Source organism: Mustela putorius, unplaced genomic scaffold (assembly GCF_011764305.1).
Source record: "Mustela putorius furo isolate JIRA1106 unplaced genomic scaffold, ASM1176430v1.1 tig00000196_pilon_pilon_pilon, whole genome shotgun sequence".
NCBI lineage: Eukaryota > Metazoa > Chordata > Mammalia > Carnivora > Mustelidae > Mustela > Mustela putorius.
In genome coordinates, this window is record NW_025421310.1 from 15,500,415 (window position 1) to 15,525,615 (window position 25,201).

At 53.2% G+C, this 25,201-nt stretch overlaps 1 protein-coding gene across 19 annotated transcripts in view; it reads right to left on the reverse strand.

The window, feature by feature from the left end:
- Window positions 1-25,201, reverse strand: part of POU2F2 (POU class 2 homeobox 2) — a 109,718-nt gene that overhangs the window by 10,553 nt on the left and 73,964 nt on the right. For 8 of the 19 annotated variants that reach the window (XR_006605854.1, XM_045077230.1, XM_045077231.1 and 5 more), the window contains 5 exons: window positions 16,088-16,153; window positions 15,951-15,985; window positions 15,752-15,808; window positions 12,684-12,866; window positions 12,163-12,447 (listed from right to left, as the gene is read on the reverse strand). Coding sequence is in view for 18 of the 19 variants with exons in the window: in XM_045077230.1 (XP_044933165.1) it covers window positions 12,163-12,447; window positions 12,684-12,866; window positions 15,752-15,808; window positions 15,951-15,985; window positions 16,088-16,153 (626 nt within the window). In the remaining variant the exon portion in view is untranslated. Of the gene's footprint in view, window positions 1-12,162; window positions 12,448-12,683; window positions 12,867-15,751; window positions 15,809-15,950; window positions 15,986-16,087; window positions 16,154-23,541; window positions 23,645-25,201 lie in introns of those variants that run through there. The other 11 variants (XM_004767743.3, XM_004767745.3, XM_004767744.3 and 8 more) reach the window with 6 other exon arrangements.

Below are 25,201 nucleotides of genomic sequence, written 5' to 3' on the forward strand. Positions count from 1 at the left end.
CTGTGCCTTCCACTTGTGCTCTCACTCTCTCTCTCTCTAAAATAAATGAATAGGAGTGCATGGGTGGCTCAGCCAGTTAAGCATCTGCTTTCAGCTCAGGTCACAATCTCAAGGTCCTGAGATCGAGCTCCACATCGGCTTCCCTGCTCCGTGGGGAGTCTGCTTCTCTCTCTCCCTCTTTCTCTCTGTGTTCTCTCTCTCTCTCTTTCTCTCAAATAAATAAGTAAAACATTTTTTAAAAATAGAGAATAAATAAATAATAAATAAATCCTTTAAAAAAGATTCTCTCTCTCTCTCTCTATCCCCACTCCTCAGGGACTCACGCTCTCTCTCGGGAAAAAAAAAAATCACCTCTTCAGAGATGCTCTCCTTGACCATCTAATCTAAAGCAGCCACTACCACCCCTCCTTTTGTTTTTTAAAATATTATTTTTAAAATTTATTTGACAGAGAGGGAGAGGGACAGCAAGAGAGGGAACGAAAGCAGGGGGAGTGGGAAAGGGAGAAGCAGGCTTCTCGCCGGGCAGGGAGCCCGATGTGGGGCTCGATCCCAGGACCCTGGGATCATGACCTGAGCTGAAGGCAGATGCTCAACAACTGAGCCACCCAGTCACCCCTACCCCTCCCTTTGTTATTTTCCCTTCACCTTCTCTTTAAGACTTATTGCTATCTCAAGGTGTCTCTCATTCTGTTTAGCCTTTCACAGTGCATCTCCCTCACTGGTATGTCAGCTCCACAAGTATGCAGTCTTGATGGTTCTGGTCATTATTATAATCCCAGCATCTAGAATAGGATCTGGTACCCAGTAAGTGCTCCACATATATTTGTTGAATGGACCCACTCTCTCTGTCACAAAATCTTGACGATTTTTACCCAGCAACTTTTATGTATACAGTTGAAAGTTATGTTACTTAGAGTAACATTCTTTTTCCTTCTGGGAAGTTGAGGGGGATGACACATGCCCCTCAATTCTTCCCAATGCTATCATTATCCCAAAGACCAATTTGATGTCCTAGGACGTAAACAAGCTGAGGGGAAACAAGCAAGTTGAAACAAAGTGTTCATTTCTTTAACATATAAAGAGTCATTACAGATCAATAAGAGAAAAACGAACAATCCAGTAGTAATCTGGCCAACACAGGTCTGGTGACTGCCCAGCAAAGGAAATACAAACAGCTCTGAATGAAAAAACATTCAGACTCATTCACAGTAAGATAAACACAGCCACAACTGCACAGAGATACTATTTTTACCTATCTGATGGGCAGATAACAGCAGTACAGAACACGCTGTGTTGGGGCATATCGGGAAACATACACTCTTGCACATCACTGGGGAGAAGATAATTTGGCAACATCTGTCAGAAGCAGGGCAGAAGACAAGAACACACATTTCTCCAAAGAAGATGTATAAATGGACAACAGACACATGAAATGCTGCTCAGTATCACTTGGCATCAGGGAAACACAAAACAAAACCACAATGAGATACCACCTCACACCAGTGAGAATGACTAAAATTAACAAGTCAGGAAACAACAAATGTTGGCGAGGATGCGGAGGAAGGGGAACCCTCCTACACTGTTGGTGGGAATGCAAGCTGGTGCAGCCACTCCAGAAAACAGCATGGAGGTTTCTCAAAAAATCTGAAAATAGGGGCACCTAGGTGTCTCAGTGGGTTAGAGCCTCTGCCTATGGCTCAGGTCATGGTCTCAGGGTCCTGGGATTGAGCCCCACATTGGGCTCTCTGCTCGGCAGGGAACCTATTTCCCCTGCTCTTGCTGCCCGCCTCTCTGCCTACTTGTGATCTCTGTCAAATAAATAGAATCTTTAAAAAAAATTTGAAAATAGAGCTACCCTACAACCCAGCAATTGCACTACTGGGTATTTACCCCAAAGATAAAAATGTAGTGATCTGAAGGGGCACAGCACCCCAATATTTATAGCAGCAATGCCCAAGACAGCCAAACTATGGAATGAGCCCACATGTCCACCGAGAGATGAATAGATAAAGAAGATGTGGTGTATAGATATAGATATAGATATAGATATAGATATAGATATAGATAGATATAGTGCAGTCATCAAAGCTGAAATATTGGGGCACCTGGGTGGCTCAGTGGGTTAAGCCCCTGCCTTTGGCTCAGGTCATGATCTCAGGGTCCTGGGATGGAGCTGCATATCGGGTTCTCTGCTCAGCAGGGGGCCTGCTTCCCCCCCCCCCTCTGCCTGCCTCTCTGCCTACTTGTGATCTCTCTCTGTCACATAAGTAAATAAAATCTCTTAAAAAAAATGAAATCTTGCCATTTGCAATGACGTGGATGGAACCAGAGAGTATTATGCTAGGGCTATGTCGATCAGAGAAAGACGATTATCATATGGTCTCATATGTGGAATTTAAGAAACAAAACAGAGGATCATAGGGGAAAAGAGGAAAAAATAAAACAAGATGAAATCAGAGAGGGAGACAAAGCATAACAGACTCTTCATCATAGGAAACTGAGAGTTGCTAGAGGGGAGGAGGGAGGAGGATGGGGTAATAACTGGTAGACATTAAGGAGGGCACATGATGTAATGAGAACTGGGTACCACATAAGACTGATGAATCACTGACCTCTACCTCTGAAACCAGTAATACATTATATGTTAATTGACTGAATTTAAATAAAATAAAATTTTTTTTTTTAAGATTTTATTTATCCATCCGACATACAGAGTTGACAAGTAGGCAGAGAGGCAGGCAGAGAGAAGGAAGCAGGCTCCCTGCCGAGCAGAGAGTCCGACATGGGGCTTGATCCCAGGACCCTGGGACCGTGACCCAAGCCAAAGTCAGAGGCTTAACCCCCTGAGCCACCCAGGCACCCCATAAAATAAAATTTTTAAAACGAAAAATGAATGACAAAGGCCTATACCCTTTGACTCAGCCATTTCGTTTCTAGGAATTTGTCTTAGAGATACGTTCACACTTGTGCAAAACGCCCTCCCTAGAAGGGCATTCCTAGCAGCGCGCAGTGTTCCGCAAGAGGGGAAGTAAGCTGACCACACAGCAGGGGAGCAGGTAAATGAGGGAGAGTGGATCTTTCTGGCGGAATACTATACATTCGTCAAAAAGAGCAAGGACACTCTTCGTGTCCTGATATGGAACAATCGCCAAGATGTCCTGTTGAGTGAAGAGCTCAAGAGACACAACAGTGGGTATGAGGTGCTTCTGTTTGTGGCGCTTGTTTTTGTTTTTGCTTTTTTAAGTATATCTATGTATTTCCTGGGTATGCATAGACTATACCTGGAAGACTATTCCAGAAACTAGCAGTGCTGTAAGTCTTCCCATATCTCTTGAGTTTTGAACATTTACCTAACCCGAATAAAGAAATAAAGATGTACCACCCCACCCTACCCAACCGAACACTCGCTTCTGCCCGACATCCCTGTTTCCCAATTGCTTATTTTCTGTCCACGGTAAAGGCTTCTGCTTCCTCTCTGTGCCTCAGAAAGTGGACGGAGTCCCCAGCTGCTCCTGACTTCTCACTTCTTCCTTCTAGCTGCTCATCTAAAACAAAGCTTAAGGGGTTTGAAGTCCCAACACTCCATTCTGCCTTGTCTTCTGAGTCTCTCCTCCTGGTCACTCACGGGGTGGCATCCCTTCCATGTGAGGCCTAGTCTGATATGAGTGAAGCCTGGAATTGAGGACCCCCACCCCATTACAAGAGACCCTTCCAGGTCCCCAAACCTAATTTTGGTCTCATAATTTTGTCTTCCTTTTCTCTAAAAGGATCTGTACATTGTATAAAGATGAGGCCCCACAAAACTGAACCCACCCTCCTCTACAATGCATTTCTCACAATGCAACGCATTTGTTTATATACAGTTTTCCTCTGCTCTACTGTAACTCTAGAAGGCAGAGGCCAGGTTTTACTCTTCTTATATCCCTACCTCTCAACACAGTCTGGTCAGCCCCCATTAAATGCCCCCTGAGCTGAATCAAAGAATAAAGCCAGAAATAAAGACTTATCACCAGTGTTTTCCTGACTAGTTTGCTGATTAAAATATCTGTTAACTACTGTCTCTACCCTAGTGTGACTCTCAGTGAAAACTCACCTTTCTCCCCAGAAGCCTAAAAGAGGAGTGTCCACAGATTTCTTTCTGAATCAGCAGGGAGAGGAAAAGGATGGGGAAAATGCATCCCAGTTTGCAGGGGGCCTCATAGGGAGAAGTCCAAATGAAAAACCCAACCCCACTCCATGCACGGCCACTCAGACCAGAAACTTAGAGGTCAGTCCTGATACCCTCCATCCCTTCCTCTCCCCCATCCAACACATCTGCAAGTCCTAACAAAAAAAGTTTTAAATTTTTTTCTGGGCTCAGAATTACTCCATGTCTGACAAGACTTACTGCCCCCTTCTCAGAGTTTAAAAAAAATGTATAGGGATGCCTGGGTGGCTCAGTAGGTTAAAGCCTCTGCCTTTGGCTCGGTCTCCCTTCTCTCTCTCTGCCTCGTTGTGATCTCTGTCTGTCAAATAAATAAATAAAATCTTTTAAAAAATATATAGTTAAAAATGTATAAAGTAAAATGTGCAGGATTTCATATGAAATCAACTATATATGAAAAAAAGCATCCAACATCTTGAATTATGAGTAATAATCTATGGGTTTCTTTATTAGCCTGTTATATAATAAGATCAAATAATACATCTGAAGACTACTGTAATTTCAAAGCAATGATGAGTAAAAATACTTTGAGGTCTGTGTGTATCATATAGAATTATCTGTGATTCCATTGGTAACAGAGTCCCACTAATGCTAATGTTCCCTATATTCATAATAGAAGGAAATGCAACATTTTCAGTTAGAGGATAGTAAAAGTTGAGACATAATTTTTTCCCATCCAAGTTCATGGACCCCCCTGAATTCTATCCACAGACCCCTCCAGAGGGTTCCTGTTTTGAAATGTTAATCTAACCATAAAGCCTCCACTGGTTTTCATCACACTTGTAAGACAATTCAGCTCCTTGCCATGGCCCTGGCTGACCTGGCCTTCCTCATCAACAAGGACTCTCATTCCCTGACTCAGAGCCAGTCACACTGGTCTCCTTCCTATTACTGAACCCAGAAAGGTCCCCACCTCAGGGCCTTTGCAAATGCTGTTGCCCTCCCTCTTCTTGATCTGTACACAACTGGACCCATCCCATCATGCAAGTCTCTCTAAAATGAGGAAAGAGGCCTCCCTTGGCTACCCACTCTGATCAGGAGTCTTCCTTTCCTCAATCTCTCTCTATTACATTATACTCTTTTACTTTCTTCATGGCAGTTTTCTGCTATGGGGAGATGCCAGCTCTGGGAGGGCACAGATTTGTCTGCCTTATTCCAGCAAAAGGTGCTGGGGCATGCTGGATGTTCACTAAATGACTAAAGAAATTACAGCATGAGAAAAAGAAGATTCTGGGTGCTGTGCTGGCTCAGGACTGGGGTTAACCAGTAGGAGGCCCCATTTCTCCATAATCTACAGGCCATGAGCAATTTGAAGCCACTTGGGGGCGTGTTAAGACCAAGTCAAGATGATGGGGAAGTTAGAGGAAGTGGAGACACTGGGGAAGGTCCCCTGGCCAGGATATTTAGTGGATCATCTGCTCTGTTCCTGACCTGTGAGAAATATGAGCACAGAGGGCTTAGCACACCCCACTTAAGACCATAAGCTCTCAAGGGAAGGTGAGAAGAGAAGAGACCGGTTCTCAGGTTCTCATTCATGGCTGTATTCTGATCACCCCCACCCCAGAGTGGGCACCCAGCAGGCATCAATGAATTTCCAATGAATGAGTAAAACCTAGGACTGACTGGTGGTGTTTCAGGCTGTCCTTTGCCACAACTGGGATCTTGGCCACAGCTGGGCAGAAAGACTGACGCTCAATTTACATGACACACGGGTGAATCGGAGTATAAATGTCCATTTTCCCATCTGGGCTTGGCTCCACCTGGGGGTGGGGGGTGGGGTGGAAAAAAGGCCTTTAAAAGGAACTAAAGGAGGCCTGGCCCCTGCTGCGGCCGCTCGGGGTCCAGGTGCAGCGCCTCACTCCAGCGCACAGAGCAGACACCACCCCCCAAACCGCAGGCCCCCACACACGCTCCGGCAGCCACACAGACTGAGCTGGTGTCTGCGTAACACTCACCGGCCAACCCTGATACGGCAATCTCTAGCCAGTTCTGGACACCACATTCCAAGATATGGACAGTTTAGAATTAAGTCCAGAGCGAGAAGGGCAGGACCATGTAAACGACACTGTCATCAGTTGTGTTCAGAATGAGGATGGGCTTCCTGACCCTCTGAGCCATGTCAGGTCACCCTGTTGGTGGAGAAGGCTGCCCAGGAAGGCAGGGAGCACCTGTCCTGAGAGCCACCTGGGAGAAGCGGCACCCGGACTTGCCCAGAACTGTGTGGAGGGAGATAGGTGGGAGGGCAGTCGGAGGAGCGCAAGGGTCCCTGCCTGCTGGAGCCTTGGGGGTCTGAGCCCAGTCGGAGGAGCGCAAGGGTCCCTGCCTGCTGGAGCCTTGGGGGTCTGAGCCCAGGCTCTGTTGCTTGCCTCTTCCTGTGTGACTCCGGGGAAGCCAGCTCGCTTCTGGGCCTTGGCCTCCCCAGCTCTATAGGGTGACAGTGCACGGTGTCCTGGAGACGGCCAGACACCCGGCTGTCCTCCCCACAGTGGGGGAATGTGGGCATCCCTTACCCCATTTACACCTCCATTTCTTCCAGTGATGCCACAATAATTCTTACCTCCTGGGGCTAGGACAGGAATTAAATGGAACAACACATGTAGCATGTTTAGTCTGGTCTCTGTTCACTCGAGTGGTCCTGCATAAATGGTAGTCATTACCACTGAGTCATAGCTCTCTCGGGGCCTTGGTGTTCTCATCTACAAAATGGGAATAAGAATGTCTGACTCTTTACTGGATTGTACTGAGGCCTGAGTAATATTAGTATCTGCAAGGTGTTTGGGAAATCACAACAGACTCCCCTAGCACAAGCATCTGCTACCTCTGTACCCCCTGTCACTCCCCTGCTGTCACCCCCCTCGACCATAAGCTCTCAAGGGCAGGAGCCCTGTCCTCTGCCTGACAACTCATAACTGTCAGTCCCCTCCCCCCTCTCAGCCTCTCCACTGAGCTCCAGCCTCAAATGCCCGTCTGCCTCTTTGATGTCTCCACTTGGATGATGAATACACTCTTTATCCCCTGCCATGTCTAAAGGGAAACTCCTGGTTCCCTACTCCTGCCCTCCAAAATACCCTGTGCCCACTCCCTGTCTTCCCCAACTCAGGAAATCACCTCACTACCCTCCAGTTGCTGAAGCCAAAATTCTAGGAGTCATCCTTGATCTACCCTATCTACACAAAATTGCACCCCAGACCCCCACCATTACACTCACCTCCCACCTGGATGCCTGCCAGCATTTCTCACTGGGCCCCTTACTTCTACTCTGGGCCCCCACAGTCCATTCTCCCCATGGCAACTAGAGGGAGCTTTGTAAAGAGTCAGTTGGCTCATGCCACTTGCCTGTTTGAGCTGGGTTCTACAGCTTCCCTCACACCTGGCAGACGTTCCAAACCCACTTATCTGGCCTAGAAGATCCCTCACCTCTTACTTGTGTCCCACTCACTTGCTCAACTTCAGACATAACCACTCTCCTCCATGCCCTGATGTCAAGCTGCCTTCCACCTCAGGACCTTTGCACTTGCTGTTACTTTTTCCTCACTTCTTCGTGACTGACTCATTCAGGCCTCAGCATTCAAAGGCCACCTCCTCAGTGAAACTTCTCCTGTCCACCACCCTCAAAGACACCAGCCTGTTTCATTTTCTTCAGGACACCCACTCTAAAACATTCTTGTTTTGTTCATTTGTTTACTTGTTTACTGTCTCCCCACTAGACCATAATGCCCTCAAGGGCAGCCACCTCCACCTCGTTCATAGCTGTTCCCTCAGGGCCATGAATGAGCACCTGGCATGTACAAGGTGCTCCGAAGTCCTGGATAAATGAATAAGCAACTATTTATTCTAGTCACTTCACTAGAAGAAGCCCTGAAGTTTGGGGGGGGGGCGAAGGTGTGGGCAGAGGTGGCCCACACCTCTGAGAGAGGTGTGGCTCTATAGAGCAAGGACTCTTCTCTGTGCTCCCTCCCCCAGAGGTGGCCCTGCCGCACAGAGCCCAGGACGACCCAGTGATTGGGGCAGAACACAGCCAAGCTGCAACCCACCCAACAGGGAGCAAAAACGCCTTCTGCACATTCTGTGTTATACCCCCTGCTACTCCCTCGTGTAAAAATGCCAGGATAGGTGAGTAACAGCAGACCCCAACCCCGCAGCTGTGGGGTGACTGATACACCCTGGCCTGGCTCCTGGACTCGAAGGTACACTGACCCCATGTATCCAGGTCTGGATGACCCAGCACCCACTGCCCCTTCCCTGAGCAACAGGATCCATCTCTTCCTCTTGGGGACTTGCCCTCCCCCATTCTCAGGTCACACAGTCCAGGTGGGCTGACCCTACTGCCACAGGGGTTGAGGACACTAATTCAACCCTGGCTGGCTCTTTTATCTCTCTAGGCACTGAGGCTGCAAGTCGAAATGGGCAGGCGCCCATTTTGCCTGGCTCAGAATGAAAACAGAGGCAGACCCCTGGGGCCAGGCCCCACGTTGCAGGCTGGGCCTCTTCAGTGATCTGAGCCAAATATCCCCTTTCCTTCTTCAGCCACCTGGCATGGTGTTTCGTCCCACAGCCACCCCTGCTCGCCCATCCTGCGCAGTCTTCCACTGCTGGCCCCCGACCCCCCACTCCCAAAGCACACTGCACTCTCTTACGTTACACTCCAGGCCTGGAACAGCTTTCTCCCCTTCATATACCTGGTAAACTCCTACTTGTCCCTGCTCAGGCGAGATTCCACCTCCTCCAGGAAGCCGCCTCTGATTCCCTCAGACACAGTTCACCTGTCTTCTCTCACACTCCCACCACATCCAATGGGTTTCTCTGGGAAACCTGTACTCACTAGGTCCTGCCCGCCTAAAAGATTTTGTTAAGCTTTATTTGCCACAGTCATGTTATGAAAATAGGGATTTTTTTCCTTCTCCAAATACAAGATAATGTTTTAACGGTTAATGTAAATTTTCAATCAATGCCTACCCCTACCCCAGACATTCTGAATTACCCCCCTGGAGAGATGTCTTCCCTACCCTTGATTGAAAAGTTGCAGCAAAACATCCCTCATTGATTCAGTAAACATCCACGTGTCCCCCTTGGTGGAAAGCATTGTGCTGAGAGCTGGACACACAAATTATAGAAGTGTGTTATAATCGTCCCTTTCTCTGTATGAGCTGGGAAAATGCAGGGAAGGTTCCTGCCAAACGGCTGAATTGACATTACTCTGGAAGCTGGCATTTGGGGGACAGACGGGGGACTTTCCCTTAGCACTTCATGTAATTTTAAAATGATAGGGCTAAGGGTGTTTTTTACTTTCTTAGTATTGTTCAAGTAAAACATTTCTTAGTGGTTCGCTGGTGGGTCTGTTTCCCTAGAAGACTGGGAGCCCTGAGGGGGCAAGGAAGGGTCTGAGTCATTCCTAAGCCTTTAGCTTCCCGCCTGGGCCTGACACACTGGAGGCCGGGAAGTGTCTGTGAAATGACCACAGGACAGAGCGGAGCGGGCACAGGAAGCAGAATGGGCAGGCATGGGACACAGGCTGAAGAAAAGTGGTCAAGCCCAGCGGCAAGACAACGGGGGGGCGGGGGCTGCAGGGGACAGCTAAGGGGGGAGGACTGTGGTACCCACTGCAACTGGTTGGCACGGTGCCTAGAGCCCTTGTTGTTATGGGATAAACATTTGTCTGTTATGGAAATGAGGTCACAGGGTGACAGAACTCCCAGGAAAGAAACTTGGCCCAGCTTCATAGTTGCAGAAGGCCGACCTAAGCAGATCAGGCAGACCCCAGCAGATCGGGGCTGGGGAGAGAGGAGCGAGAGGAAGGGGTTGGAGGAGGCCAGACAGTAGGTGGCAGGGAGCTTGGAGGAGGTGGTTTTAGGAGTGTATGCACAGAAGGAATGCCTGCCGCTCCCAAGGGAGGATGCCTGGCTGACCTGCACGGGGCTGCTCCGTCCCTCTTCCCCCACTGGAGTCTTTGTCCCTTCCACAGATGCTTCCTTGGGCATATTCAGACCCAGTACTGGTGATTAGAGCCAGAAGCAAAGGAAAGGAGCTGGGGGCCTCTGGAGGAAGCAGGAGGCAGGAAATCAAAGCAGCTGGAGGGAGTGAAGTCTTGGAAGACTTCCTGGAGGTGTGGACTCCCAAGATGAAGTTTAAAGGCTAAAGAGAAGCCATCCAGGTAAAGGGAGGGAGCCGACTTCCAGGCAGACAGGAGAACGGGAGCCAGGGCACAGACACTTGAGGCCTGGGGGAGGGAGGAGCCCTGAGTATTGGGGATGCTCTGTGAAGAGCTGAGTGTGCTAAGAGGAACCCCCCCTCACCAGCTTCTGAGATCTCTGGTGTGGGGAGGGGGAGATGGAAAGGATGGCTACAGGCAGCAGCCCCAGATCATGTGGTTTGAGCCCCGGACTCCCAGGCTGCTCTGTTCCTTGGGGTGCCCTTGCCGGGGATGAGTATTTGTGGATTCAAGGAGGTCACAGTTAGCACAGTACCTGCTACCAAGGCAGCACTTGCCAGACTCCAGTTACAGTTGCCGTGGCAAGCCAGGCACCATGGGGCTGAGTCTGGAAGAGCTGCCACAGGGCAGTGACACAGATTGCTCTATGAGTCTCTGCAGAACGAGGCCCAGAGGCACGAAGCTCTAAGGAGGCAGAAACCAGCTCAGCATTAAAGACTGTCTCAATGAAAGTGCTGGTCAGTGGTGGAATGGGCCCATCAGAAGCTGAACTCTGTCAAGGGACAACCTTGTGGGCACCGGACACCTTCTCTGTGTAGACAGTGTCTGGCCCCCAGGGTTCCACGAAAGGCAGTGGATAGAAAGAAAAGCGATCCAAAGAACAGTCATCTTGAGAAACTCGGGGCGAAGGGAAGTTAAACAAGGCTCCTTGCTACAGGACTTCTCAGGACCTTCACTGCCCTGGAACACAGGCCACAGATTGAAATGCTTAGAGAACCCAGGCAGATAGCACCAATGGGTAATAGGTGTGGATGGAGGTAATAAGTGTGGATGGAGAGAGCAGCCCATCAGGACGGGAGGCTTTGTTCTACCTACTCGGTTCCACCACCTATCCTCACAGGAAATTTGTGGGTCACTATCTTGGGTTGAATTGGGTCTCCCAAAAAGATTTGTTGGAAGTCTTAACCCCTGGTGCCTATAAATATGACTGTATTTGGAAACATGGTCTTTGCAGATGTAATCAAGTTAAATGAGGTCATTAGGGTAGGCCCTAATGCAATGACTGGTGTCCTTAACTAAGAAGGGGAAAGGTGAATGCAGAGACAGACACGCACAGAGAGAAGATGGCTTTATGACCAAAGAGGCAGAGATTGGAGCGATCCAACTACAAGAATGCCAAGGATTTCCGGCACTACCAGAAGCTAGAAGAAGCTAGAGGAAGCAGAGAGAGATTCTCCCTAGAGCTACCCAGTTTGCGGGGCTGTGTCACGGCAGCCCTGGGAAACGAATACAGTTACTGACTCATGATTCAGTGTAGCTGGAAGTGTCCAGAATAGCCAGAGCAGCTGCGGCATTCCCTGACCCAGCGGCCACAGGCCTCTTTTCTGAAAGAGCATCTCTCACTGGATATGCCTCAGCACACATTATAGGGCGCTGGCTCAGAGCCTCGGCCTTTCCTTCTGAGCCCACATGGGCACCATTCCACGGAGGTGACTCCTCATTTCCTCAGCCATAAACTGAGAATAATGGGCCAACCTCCCAGGTGTCTGGGAGACCTCGGTGAGATACACAGAAAGCGCTCAGCCGGGGGTACCACCACATGGAGGAGGCCCTCCCCCCGAGCCTCGCTGTACCCCACTGAGACATGGGGGCGGGGGGCGGCTTCCCCAAAGGCTTCCTTGGGTTGCTGGGAGCTGCCTGGCATGTGACCAGCGGTCAGAAGCGTCCACATGGACCGGTCAGCCGCCTACACACCGGGCTTCAGCGGGCCCTCCACTGGAGGGCGCCTGCCCCCCAGGGCTGCCCTTACCTGTGCTGTGAGTTGGATGGGCTGGGAGAGGGTGAGCTGCGGGGTCCCAGGGGGCTGGCTGGCAGGCTGTGGTGGTGGCAGGTCGCCCCCCCCAGAGGAGGCTGGGGGCTGTGAGGTCGAGGAAGAGGCAGAGGAGGAGGAGGAGGAGGAAGAGGAGGAGGAGGTGGAGGAGGCAGCAGCGGCGGCGGCGGCGGCGGCACTGGATTGCTGCACGGCGGCGGCCAGGAGCTGGGCCTGGGCTTGCTGCAGGAGGAGCTGCTGCTGAGTTGGCATCAGCGCCGTGAGCTGTGGGGCACGGGTGGCAGGGCCAAAGGAGGGGTGAAGGGGGGGCGGGAGGAGCAGAGAAGGCAGAGAGGGGTTAGTGCCTGAGCCAAGCAGGTTAGGGGGCAAGTCTTCCAGGAGGCCTGAGGAGGGCGGGAGGCAGGCATGAGAGCGTGGCCGCGGCCTGGTAGGACACCCCCTGCCACGGGTCCTGTAACAGATGGGTGGCCCACGTTCCCCATCCTTCCCCAAGTACTTACCCCGGCTAGCTGGCTGCCCGTCAACATGAGTTGGGCCTGGGGCAGATGTGGCTGAGCCGCCGGGGGGGGCGGGGGTGCTGCTGGGGCTGAGTCGCCACTGGGGTCTTCAGCCTTGATCTGGAGGGGAGAGAGGCAGGGTCCGGGACCCCAGAATGTTAAGTGGAGGCCAGAGAGAATGCCCACCTGTGAACCAAAGAGAGGGCATGTGTGTGGTAACAGCAGCCTCGGGCTGGTAAAGGAGGGGTGTATTGAGGCATGGAGGCAGGGCCCTGTGCTGACTGGCCGGTGATCTCAGGCCACCCCTCTGGCCTCAGGCTGCTCATCATTCAGTAGGGCTAGCACACCCCCCTGCACCAAACAGGAGGGGGCACCTTTGGAGAGCAGTTTTCCTCTCTGGGGGGTGGGGGTCGGTTTCTCCATCTATAAAATGGGGAATGTGCCAGCAGGGGGCTCGGGGCATCAAAGAGTAGAGTTCCAGCCACCAAGCCCTCATAGGCTTTAGCCAGAGATGCATCTCCCATTAATGAAGTGAGACTTCATTGGAAGAATGAAAAAAAAAAAAAATCACCCCCTTGGAACACGGATCTGGAATTCGAGTAAGTATGGAGAGAGGCAGACAGTGTGAACGGATGGCACGGGCAGGTGAGGAGGGGTGGGCCGGTGGTGCAGGTGGGCCTCCTGGGGGGAGCTTACTCGGCCCCCCTGCTCTCACCAACCACTCATTTCAAAATCTAAAGCAAAACCCAGAAGCAACCTAAAAAAAAAAAAAAAAAAAACAAAATCCACTGGCAGGACCAGCCAAACACCTACATAGGCAAGATGTGGCCCAGCTGCTGCCCGCTTTTCGCCCCCCCGCCTTGTCTCTTGGCACACTATGTAGCCACGTCTTGCATCAAACGCATAGGACAGACTGGCATAGAGCAGTCATGGTCTTCCTCCTCTCCTAGACAGAAAGGCCAGGCCACGGTAGGCTTGCCTGAGAGGTCAGCGGGTAAAGGACATGTGTGGGTGGGGTGGGCAAGGCTTGGAGAATCACGCTCTCGAGCCCAGAGGGGACGCTGGGCTGAAGAACGATCCCTAATCCCTCAGCCCAATGTCCCAGCTCTGTTTTACAAGAGGGGTTCCAGAGAGGGCAAACAACTTGTGCAAGGTGACCCAGCAGATCCCAGAGCATGAGTGGCATGCCCCAGGGGATGGAGACAAATGTCAGGAAGTCTGAAGGGTCCAGGGATGCCGCATCCCCTGGTGGGAAATCGGAGGCCTCCGGAAGTCTGGCCGTATTCTGCCTCTTAACCTGGTGCAGGCAACATAGGTGTTCAGTTTGTGAAAATCTACTGAGGATCTCTGTACTGTCACATTTCAATTAAAAGTTAAAAAAAAAACAAAAACAAAATAAAAACAACCAACATGGTGAGTCTTTCGGATTTCTCTCCTTCTTTCTGGTTCTCTTGAGAAAGCCTCCCTTAGAGGCTGGGCTGGGTCTAGCGCCTCACCCCCAGCACTGCTCACCTCCCTTTCTAACAAATGAAGGGAAGGCCTCAGGCTTAGACCCATCAGCAGGCGGGAGTCTCTGGGTACATTTTAATAATCATTGTGTGGAGGCTGCCTGGCTGGTACAGCACTGACACTTGATCTCAGGGTCACGAGATCGAGCCCCACGTGGAGCGTGGAGATTACTTAAAAAAAAAAAAAAAAAATCATTGCATTTATTTCCACGGTAAGAGATTCTGGTTTTCCATTCATGAAATTTCCATTTAAAAAACATTTATTTGAGCTGTTGAAAAAGCAAGCCAGTTCATAAGCTGAGAATTGCTGTAGCTGACTGATGGGTACCTGGGGGCTTACTTTCATGAGACTCTTTTTTTCTCCTTTTGTACCAGCTTCACATTTTCCATAATAAAATGTTTTTAAAATTGAAGCCAATTAACACGATTGTAACGTACATAGTTGTACACGGCAGTGTGTGGATGTATCTGAAATCATGATGGGAGCACATGAATCACTGTAGTTGGGGAAAACAGAGGCAAACAGGACGAGGTGTGGACAGAGGCCCAGAGTCAGAGGTCAATGCCCTCTCTGCCTTGGTCTGCCTCGGGCTTTCCCGAGGAACCAGGGTCCAGGCAAGGGAAGGGCAGCGAGAACCCTTCTTTCCCAGGGTCCCCTGGTTTCCCCACACAGAAGCAAGGCTGCTGTGGGGCTGGGAGAGGCTGCAAAGATAGAGCTGAGGAGGGAGAGGGTCAGGGCAATGCGTATGCGCTCCGCTCCAAGGGCTAAGGCCAGAACTGCGCCTGAGATGAGAGAGAAGGAGGCCAGAGCCAGAGCCCTTCTCCCCTGGGCCCCAGCCAACTCACTCAGCACAAGATACCCACCCGCTAAAATGCTTCAGGGTACCTCAGAGGCCATGGGATCTGACAGCCCCCCCTGTTAGAGAAGAGGAAACTGAGCAGCCCAGCAGCAGTAGGGGGCGGGGCAGGACCGTGATTTTCCCAAGGTCACAGAGTAGTTCCTGGCTCCCAACCCCATGCCTTGCTAAGGACCCCTCTGTCCCTGCCGCCCATGCTGCCTTCAACCTCGACAGACTGGAGCGTGGAGGCCTGGGTCCCATCTGGATTAGGGATTTGTTCTGTCTGGCCACTTCCAGCTTCCCCATCAACCTCAGACATCCTTACTGGGTCTGCCCCCAGTCCTTATCCCCCTCTATTGGCTGGCCCCTGAGTGTGTGTGTTGGGGGGCTGGGGGGTAGGGCAGGCCTCTGTCAGGGAAGTTGGGATGGGGGCGGGGCCCTCAGCTTCCTGTTGTTCATCGCCCTGGGGCTCTGGGGGGGATTTCCCTGGCCACCCCCACCCCCCAGGGAAGGGGAAGGAGCCTGGGTGAGTCACAGGCCTGGGGCGGGAGCCCAAGTGTGAGAAGGGGCGGGAGGAGCCTTGTCATCAAGGTATCAGGGCTCCATGTCGTCCCCCCGTCAGGCCCTGGGCCCACAGAGGTGTGCGGGACCCTCTCCCAGACACCAACCCATCACAGGACACCCTCCTCTTTCCTCTGCTGTGGCTGTTCGGATAGCTGCTTACCTTGGTGCTGGGGCCGGTTGGGGACACGGAGAACGGGGAGGTTTTATTCTGGGGGTTCTAGGAAGAAAAAATTGGGGTGGGGAATCGGAAGAGTGAGGTGAAGCAGCTCAGCTCTGACACCCTGCCCCTCCCCCACAGGGGCCCCCTCTGTTCCTTTCTCCCCCTTCCCACTCCTCCAGCTCATCTACTCCCTCCTGACCTGATGGTTAGTGTCTGGTCCATTTCTTTCAGTGTCTGCAACGAGAGGGAAAGTGAGTTGTCACCTGTGCCCCCCACAGCCCTGCAGCTCCCCCACCCCACAGGCACCCTGCCTTCCCTGCTCCCCTCCCCACCCACCTGTGTGCTCTGACGGGGAGTCCAGACCTTGCTTCTCGGCCTCCAGGGGCTTAGACATTCTTATTTCTGGGGACAGAAGAGGGATATAAGTGGGGTGAGGGAAGCCAGGGGCACCCTCACCGGCCTCTCTCCAAACCTCCCGCACCCCTTGCCACCTTGCAGATTCCTCTTTCCAGGAGACATGCCCTCCTTACTGGGCCTCTGCCCTCCTCTGTCAGGACAAGAACGGGATCCTTTTCACCCCTGCAGAAGGTGGCACAGGGAGGGCCAGCTCCCGTGAGGCCCTGGGACAGGGTGGGAGGCGGCTGGTGGTCGCAGGAAGGCTTTGGTGCCCGGGAGAATGTGGGTGATGTTCCACAGGAGCGAGTCAGCCTTGGGCCTCCTCCCAAGGCACACCCGTCCTGCCTCACCAGGTTTCGGATGAGACATGTTTTCCACTCTGAGTGGGGCCTGGGGGTGTGAAGGGCTGTAGCATCCCCAAAGGAGTGAGTCTTCTGAACTCTGCGTGGGATTCGGCGCCCTCTGCCCCTCCCTCAGCCCACAATGTTCCTGTCCACACCTGACCCCCACCTGGCCTCCTGGCCTCCCTTCTCACGTTCAGCACACAGGCCCGGCAGCCCCACGGGACCTCGGAACCCCGACTCCAACACTATCCAGCTCTGCCCCTGACCAGGTCCTCAGCCTTACTCCTAGGCTTCCCCAGGACTCCAGCCTTGAATCCTGACTGCATCCCAGATCCAACCCGGGTACCCCAGCATACAAACGCAGTGCCACACAATCGTCCCGTAAACCCAGGACACGAGGGGAGGGAGCAAACAGCCAGCTGGCACGGGGGACACAAAGCAATGCTCTGCCCTCACAACACTCCGATGCTGAGAATGGGAAGGCAAGCAATTACCAGTGCTGAGCACAGCATTAAGTACGATTCAGAGCTCACAGTAGCAGTTGGTGCTAATATGACCCCCATTTTACAGAGGAGGAAACTGAGGGCCCGAGAGCATAGTAGAGATATGACAGTAGAGGTGCCCCAATTGGACACCAGTCTTCATGACTCCAGAGTTCCCACTTTTAATCAGGACTGCTATGGTCTAGTGGACCCCTGCTGTGATTTCTGCCGGCCTCATTTCCAGCTGTCACCCCTACTGGAGTGTACCCTGACTGATGCCATCTCAAATCCAACCCTTTCTCGTCCTAGACCCCACACAAACCTAGGCTTCTGCCCTACCCATTCTCAGTCCCCTTACCCACCCTGAATCCCAACTCCCATCCAGGTGGTACAAGCCCTTCATCTGACCTTGACTCCCAGTGTGGCCCCAGACCTCACTCGTGACCCTGACTCTGACCCAAAGGTCTCCCCCACCACTCACTCTACATCCCTGCCTAAACCACGATGCCCTATCAAAGGGGGTGTCCGATCCAAGAGTGTTCCGTGCCCAAGATATTTAAAGAAGGTCCACTAACGAGAGCTAGGACATTCTCAGCAACTGGGGGGAAAAAATGTCCAGGAATTTTGCAACTGAGGGTTACTTGACATGAAACGCTGCTCGGGTTTAAAATTACTGATTAAAAAGCCAGGTCACATACTGCTCGTGGGAGTGTAAATCGATACAAACACAATTCAGGAAAACTGAAGAGGTGCCCCCTCCCTAAGACCCCGCACATCCACTCCCGGGCAACCTCCTGAGACAGAGAAACACCCGGCCCCCTGAGCCCGCAGGCACACAGCAGCCCCTTCCAAATGGCCCCAAACCGGAAACAAGTCAAGGGCCTCTCAGCAGATGGATACAATGTGGTTTGTCCATGGAGTGAAATGCCCCACTACAGGAAAAGGACCAAACTCCTGCATCACATGCACCCCTGAGTCTGGCAGGCCCGACACCGAGGGAAAGACAGCAGACACAAAAGCGGACAGACAGTAGGATTCCAATTACAGGAAGCTCACAGACAGGCAAGATGATACCAGATGGCCAAGGTCAGACTCTGGGTACCATTTGGGGCTTGCTGATGGGGAATGGGCATGAGGAGGCCTGCAGGGGGTTGGGAATGTTCCGTACCGTCATCTGTTGGGTGGTTATGTAGTTCCATACATAGGGAAAATGCATCAAGCTGCACCTTAAAATTCAAGCACTTTACTATAAGTACGTTTTCACCAAAAAAAGAAGAAAATTAAAAGCTAAAAGAAGGGCGCCTGGGTGGCTCAGTGGGTTAAGCCTCTGCCTTCGGCTCAGGTCATGATCCCCGGGTCCTGGGATCAAGCCCCGCATCGGGCTCTCTGCTCAGCAGGGAGCCTGCTTCCCTCTCTCTCTCTCTGCCTGCCTCTCTGCCTACTTGTGATCTCTCTCTGCCACATAAATAAATAAATATCTTTATTTTTAAAAAAAGAAAAGAAAAGATACACAGCACTACTAAGGCAGAGGCTGGTGAGGGCAGTGTGGGTGCCCAGGATGCTACGGGAGCTCAGGCCCTGCTTCTAGGCCGTGGGTGGTGGTGAGTGGCTCATGAGCTTGAGAGACACAGAGGAGGCCCCAGGTGCTGGTCCCAGGTGAGAGACCCCACCCTAATCCTGCCTCTACACGTCCCAGAACTTGGTCCAGCTTGCAGTGATGGCTGGTGCTACTGTGGCCCTACATCCCAGACCTCCTAGTATCTCTGAGACTCCTGCTCCAACCTCCTCCCTGGCCCCTCCTCCCAGCCAGTGTCCATCAGGCCCCAGGGAGGATCTCCCCACAACCTGGCTGTGAACCTTTCCACAGCTCCCTGTCTCCCCAAGAAAAACCCAGATAGGGTTTTCAAAGAGGTAATCAAGTTAAATGAGACCATTACGGTGGGCCTTAATCCAATATGACTAGTGTCCTCATAAGAGGAGGAAATTGGGACACAGACACACGGAAAGAAGCCAGCATGAAGGCTCAGGGAGAAGTCGGTCCTCCCAAGCCAAGGAGAGAGGCCTCGGAAGGAACCAACCCACTGCCACCTTGACCTTGGACTTCTAGCTTCCAGATTTTGGGGAAGTTAATTTCTGTTGTTTAAGCCACCCAGCATACAGCACTTCAAGATGACAGCCCTGGGAAAATAATACAGCCTCCCACGGCAGTGCCCTCCCACTGTCCTAGCCCTGAGCCCACAGGCCCGATGGCCTGTGGCCTTCTGTGTCCCCATCCTCTCCCACCAGACCTGCTCTGACTCACTGTTGGCTCCCCAGCACCCCCAGGGCATAAGAGTAGGTGCTAAGTGTTGGCTCTCTCTACCTGTTCCTGCCTCTGTCCTGCTGTCTCTCTGCCATTTAACACATGTTTCCTGAGGCCTCGGTATGGGCTACTCCCCCCACCAGGAAGGCTGCCCCCACTCTGTCCACCTGGCGAGCTCCTACTCATCCTTCAGGCCCCAGCACAGGCTCTGTCCCTTATGGTGGTAGCTCCCTCCACCTCCTCCCCTGGTGACTGTCCTAGAGGCTGCACCCATCTGGGCCCCAGTCCATCTCCCCTGTCAGACCAGGATCCCCTTAAGGGCAGGTCTGACTCATCTTGGGGTCCACAACACTGCCCAGCCCAGGACATCTGGGCCGAGTGCACACGGGTGCCCCCGAGGCCCTGATCTTTCTCTTCCCCTAGCTGGTGACCTTTTCTTCCCTACTAGCAAACTCCAGCTCCTCTTTAAGGTCCCAGCTCACACATCACCTCCTCTGTGAGGTCCTCCCTGACTCCTCAAGTGGTTAGTGTCTTTCTTATCTGGAAACCCCCTGCCTCCCCCTCCCTAACACACTCTGACCCGCTGGGCAATGGCCTCCCCTTGCCCCAGACTATGATCTCCTAAGAGCCCAGCAGTCTTGGCTGGGACTGTGTCTTTGGAATGAATGAATGCGTGCAAGAATCTCTGACAGATCAGGACCCAATCTTGTCCCAGACAAGCCTCTCTCCCTGCCGCCACCTGCCACCTTGACCTTGAGCCCCAATCTCCAAGCAACTCCAACCTAAACCTTTGAAGTAACCTCTGCAGGGATAGTGGCCATGGAGGCAAAGGTGGCATGAGAGGAAATCTCCACCACTCCGTTTCCCTTGTTCTCCCTAATTCTTCCCCCACCCCGATTCGCATACAGCCCAGGCACCCTGCAGCATTTGGCTGGGCTGCCGGCAAAATGGCCAGTGTTGCCCTTTGCCCAAGCCCATCTTTCTTTTCTTCCTCCTTCCCACAATCCACGAAAAGGGACTCATCGAATCATCCTCACCAAGGATGAAGAGGAGACTCCGTTTCTACCACAGACCCAAAGCCAAATGATGCCTTAACACTGGAGGGCACTGACAATCCCCTTAAGAGGCATGCTGAGGCATCCGTCCTGCAGGCTGTCGGCCCAGGCCCTGGTCTCTTGACTCTAGAGAAACACTGACACCTATTCCCACCCAGACTCTCTGCTTTCATAGGGACAAGGGGAGACCTGGACATCTGGACTTTGAAAAATCCCCCACCCCCACCAGGCCATCAAATATGGTCCGGTTCCCTGGTGCCTTCCAAAGCTCATCTCAAGGCCTCGTTCACACAGAAAGGCTGCTTGGTCATGTGACTGTAGTCATCCCTCCCTTCTCCCATCCCAGGCAGTATGTAACTCTTTAGAGGGCCAGGCAGGAAAAAGCAATGCAGAATTCTGCCAGGCCCCTTCAATCCCACCATCCTGGAGTCAGACACACCCAGGGCTACCCACACCCTTGGGGTCACACTCGCTTGCCCCACTGCCTCAGGCCTGGGACTCTGGGTCCCCTCCGCCCTCCCCACCCCTCCTTAGCCCCTCCCTCCCCGGACTTTCACTTCTCCTCTGCATTTCCCCCAGCCGGTTTTAGCAGACTTCGGCCAGCTTCTCGTTAGCACTTACCGAAAATGGGGCTAAATATAGAGGGCCCAAGGGCTGCCCCTCACCCCTCTTGGCCCCTCTTGGCCTGTCCCCTGGGTCTCCTGCCTTCAGAGATGGCTTCAATCAAGGCTGTGGCTTGGGAGCCCCTGTGGGCAGGGTTCACGCTGCCAGGAACCTCTGTGGGCCCAGCTGGCCTGGTCCTTGCCTCCCTAGGAGCAGCACCTCACACCCCCACCACCCCACATCTGTCCCTGGGTGGCCTCAAGGGAGTGAACACTTCTGAGCTGTCAGGAGGGAGGGATGGCGAGAGAGGCAGCAGACACAACAAGAGAGGGTGGCCCCTGCAGCTGTGCCGACAAGAGGCTAGAGCTGCTACGTCGCACACACACCATAGCCTCAGCTGGGCAGGGCCCAGACGAGGACAGACCATGCAGACACACACAGGGACAGGTGCGCACAGAGCCCAGGCAGGAGAAGACACACACCCAGACAAAATGACATGGGTACATATGCAAAACACACACCTAGACATGTGCAAGCACACCTGCACTTACACACACACTCACACACCCAGGTCACTCAGACAGACAACACATACATATGCCCACATACACCGAATCGCACCCTGGAGTCACAAAGAGACATACAAACAGACATGCATGTGTACACACACACACACACAGAGGTCACTCAGACAAACACACACACTCACACCTGAGTCACTCACAGACAGACAGACAGACGTGCATACACACATGCACTCTGGTTGCTCAGATAGACGCACACATATGCCCAGAGCCACACATACAGGTACACACGGAGACACGCACACGCATGTGTGCATACACACACACACACAGTTACTTGGAAACACACAAATGTGCATACATACTCAGAGTCACTCACAGACAGACACACGGACTGACACAGACAGACAGACACACACACACACACGAGTGCACACTCACACATCCAGAATCAGCTCATCTTGGGAGATGGCCAGGGTGGACCCCTGAACCCAGTTCACAGGTGTGGAGCTCAAGCCCAGGTGGGACAAGTGATCTGCCCAAGACCATGCAGTGTATTCATTCACGTCCAGGCAGGGAAGTCAGGTGGGCTTCCAGGGCAGGGCAGCTCTGTGAGAAATCCCCAGTCAGGGGTCTAAATAAATACTTCCAGCACATACGAGGCCCCCATTCAACCTCAGATGGGCATGAGTCTGGGGTGGAGCAGAGGGCATGCGTGTGCAATGCCCCGGATCTCTGGGTCTACACTGTATGTGTGCACACACATACATAGTTGCACAGTCACCTCAATAAATAACCATGTGCTATCCTGTAAGTACTCTTCCCTCCATCTCAACCCCCTCCTTCACCTCCTTTGTCTTGCTCATACCCACTCATCCTTCACATCTCAGCCCTCCTCCAGGAAGCCCTCTATGACACCCCACTGGCTCAACCAGGCCAGTCTTCTGGGCTCCCACGGCTCCCTGTGTCTCCAGCATCCCAGCCCTGACTCCTCTGCTGTCTAGCCAACAGGTCTGTGTGTCCCAACTGGGAACTCCGGGAGGACGGGCTCCAAGCTCCCTTTTTCAGTTATATTTCCATCACCCAGCATGGAACTGCTCAATAAATATATGTGGTTGAAGGATCCCAGGGATGCCTACACACACAGGTGCAGAGAGGATAGCACATGCCAAACCAGGACTCATCCTGCAGATGCTCGCAAATGGGACACACACCGACATGCACGCCTGTTCAGCCACAAACGAAACAATCGCACAGTGCTGACGCTTGCTGTGTTCCAGGCACTGTGTTAAGCATCTACACACATTACCTCATTTAACTGTCCCATCAGCACTGCTGGGAGATGACTATCATCATGCAGAGAGAGACACATTTTATCAAATGAGCCAACAAATACAAATCATGTTGTATGGTGCCTGGCACCCAACATCCACTTGGTCCGATGACATATAATAAATTTCCAGGTGGTGATAAATGCCATAAAGGAAAGACAAAGCAGGGGCAAGGGGACTGAGAATGGTTGGACTGGTTGCCCACCTCCTGCCCACCTCCTTGAGACAAGGAGGTCAGGGAAGGCCTCCCTGAGGAGGTGACATTGGAGACAAATGAAGTGAGGCAGTGAGCCAAGAGATCATTGCCAAGGCGAGCCCACAATGCCACACACAAGAGCCCCGCACGCACAGACACTACAGGCATACTCGGAGGACTCAGAACTACCAGTCACCTACACACACACAGAAGCTCACACGCACTGAAAAGTCCTGCAACTTAGTGTTCCCACTCCTTAGCAACCCCCCAACCAAGAAGCCCACTCACTGATCCTCCATATAAGAGCCTGCTACCAACACGGGGCTCCATCGTCCGCCCCCCCCCCCCCAGCCCTCAGAACATGGTAGCACAGATGAGGAGGGAGATCAGAAGCCCCCAGGTGTTTGGAGTGGAAGGGAAGAGGAAAGAGGAGCTGAGGGTGGGGACCCAGGGTGGGAAAGGGGGAGCTGGTGAGGTACAGAGCAAAAGAAAACAAGAGGAGACAGCTAAGGAGGAAGGGCAGGGCAGGCAGCGGGCGCTGGCCCCAGGCCCCTTACCTGGAGCCCCCATGCTGGAGTGAACCATGCTGCCCGCCCCGCAGGGCTGGGGGAACAACTGTGTCATCTCCCCGCCCTCTCTGGGGGCCAAGCCCTCTCAGCCGGAAGTCACCCAGGGAGGAAACCACAGGGTCCGCCCCCTTCAAAAGGGAAAATACTCTGGCCCAAAGGCCCACCTCAGGAGGCTGCGGACCCCAAATTATGTGTGTGTTGGGGAAGTGGGGGCGCAGGGTCCCCAGGCTGGAGAGGCTGAGTCCTCCAACTGAGTGTCTGGGACACTCCTGCCCCAGCTGCCCCAGCCCTCCCTCCAGCTGCCTCCACAAAGGCCGACACATCTGGAACAGGGCATGTGGGCCTGGGAAAGAGGGTGGGCCTCTAACAACAACAACAACACTAAACACTGGCTGGAAGTTTTGGGGGGGGCTTTCCCAACGCCAGGCTTGACAGGCACCATCTCTTATACTGATCACTATTTGTGCCATTTTACAGACCAAAAGACTGAGGGCCAATAGAGTTGAGGTGCCTTCCCGAGGGCCCAGAGCCAAGAAGCGATGAAGCCAAGAAGCACAGCGCAGGGAGACGTTTGCGCTGGGTGTCCTGCAAGGCAGTGAGGGGGGAGGTACCCAGCCGCGCACCTGTCTGCAGGTGTGGCATCCATCCATTAAGAGGAATCGGTGCCCGTGGGCGGTGGCAGTGAGGGCGACGGGGCAGGGCCTTGACCCACAATGGCAAGACGTCTGCCGGGGGCAAATGCGGGCGGCGGAGCCGGTTCGGGAGAGGGGAGCCCCGCGTCCCCAGTCTGCCTGCCGGCCATTCTCAGAACTGCGCTCCCGGCCTAGCATTTCCCACCGTGCCCGCCAGAGGGCGGCAGCGCTCAGCCAATAAGCCGGAGGGCGGGGCCGGCTGCGGAGGAGGAAGCCCCTCCCTCCGCTCCCCTCCCCGACCCCCCCCCCCGCCCCCGCGCGCACACCTGCGAGGGTCACACAAAGGCGCAGGACTCCCAGTGCACCGCGGTGTAGACAAAGGCGCGGCGGAATCCTCTGCCTTCTTCCTCCTGCCCGCGCTCGGTCGAGGCTGCAAGGCCACCTGGCGCGTCCACACAGCCTGCCCGCCCGCACTAGGTCCCGCAGGACTCGCCGCGCCCACAATGAGGGACACCCAAACCACACGCGCGCACACAGACTCCTGGACTCACCCAGACAGACACATACACTCAAGCATTTACACACATGGGCCCCAGCACTTCACACACACGTGTGCACACGCAGACACAAGAGAACCCTCGTCTAGGAGCCCAGGGTCCAATGCCAGCCTTCTCCACCCACCATCTGAGACTCCTGTGTACAGAAACCCCTCTGCTCCCTCACGTGGGCACAAGGGCACATCCACACGTGTGTGCCCAGGCACACCTCCTGGCCATGCATGTGTGCCCACCCGTGCACACTCGGGCAGGACAGAACACACAGGCATGAAGTGAGGCCTCTGCTCACTTCATGAGTGTCCTTCCTTCTGGACCCAGTGCACCCAGACACACCCAGGCAGGCAGGCCAGCCCACCCACTCACTGGGGATGGCCAAGGGCTTTTACATCTGCACACAGAGGGGACAGTTCCCAGCCACCTACACTCCACAGCACCCCATATCCCAACAGCTATTTCACC